This window comes from Plasmopara halstedii (genome assembly GCF_900000015.1).
Source record: "Plasmopara halstedii genome assembly, contig: Scaffold_614, whole genome shotgun sequence".
In the NCBI taxonomy this organism is placed as follows: Eukaryota; Oomycota; class Peronosporomycetes; order Peronosporales; family Peronosporaceae; genus Plasmopara; species Plasmopara halstedii.
In genome coordinates, this window is record NW_020187532.1 from 428,580 (window position 1) to 428,843 (window position 264).

The 264-nt window shown below is 43.2% G+C and overlaps 1 protein-coding gene across 1 annotated transcript in view; it reads left to right on the forward strand.

Annotated features, from left to right (window-relative positions):
- The window catches only part of PHALS_12113 (uncharacterized protein), a gene marked incomplete at both ends in the record, with an annotated part of 1,207 nt that overhangs the window by 170 nt on the left and 773 nt on the right, over positions 1-264 (forward strand). The window contains 3 exons of the mRNA XM_024727595.1: positions 15-61; positions 122-168; positions 226-242. Coding sequence (XP_024578156.1) covers positions 15-61; positions 122-168; positions 226-242 — 111 coding nt within the window. The remainder of the gene's footprint in view (positions 1-14; positions 62-121; positions 169-225; positions 243-264) is intronic.

Consider the following 264-nt stretch of genomic DNA (forward strand, 5'->3'; position numbering starts at 1 on the left):
GCTTGTTGGCTTAGCGAGAACAAGACGGAGATACATCCATACGGCACGGCAGATGCCTACAGTAAGTTCTTTTACGTGCTCGATTGGTAAAACATACAGACAGTGAAGATGTCGTGTGCAGCGGATAAAGACCGAATCGTTGAATTACTTAATCGACTAAGCTCAAGGGTACGTTAATTCTGTTCATAATGCAATAAACTCAAACGCCTCTATTATCATCATTAGATGGCAGACGCTGACATGTCAAATCTCACTGCGATGCCA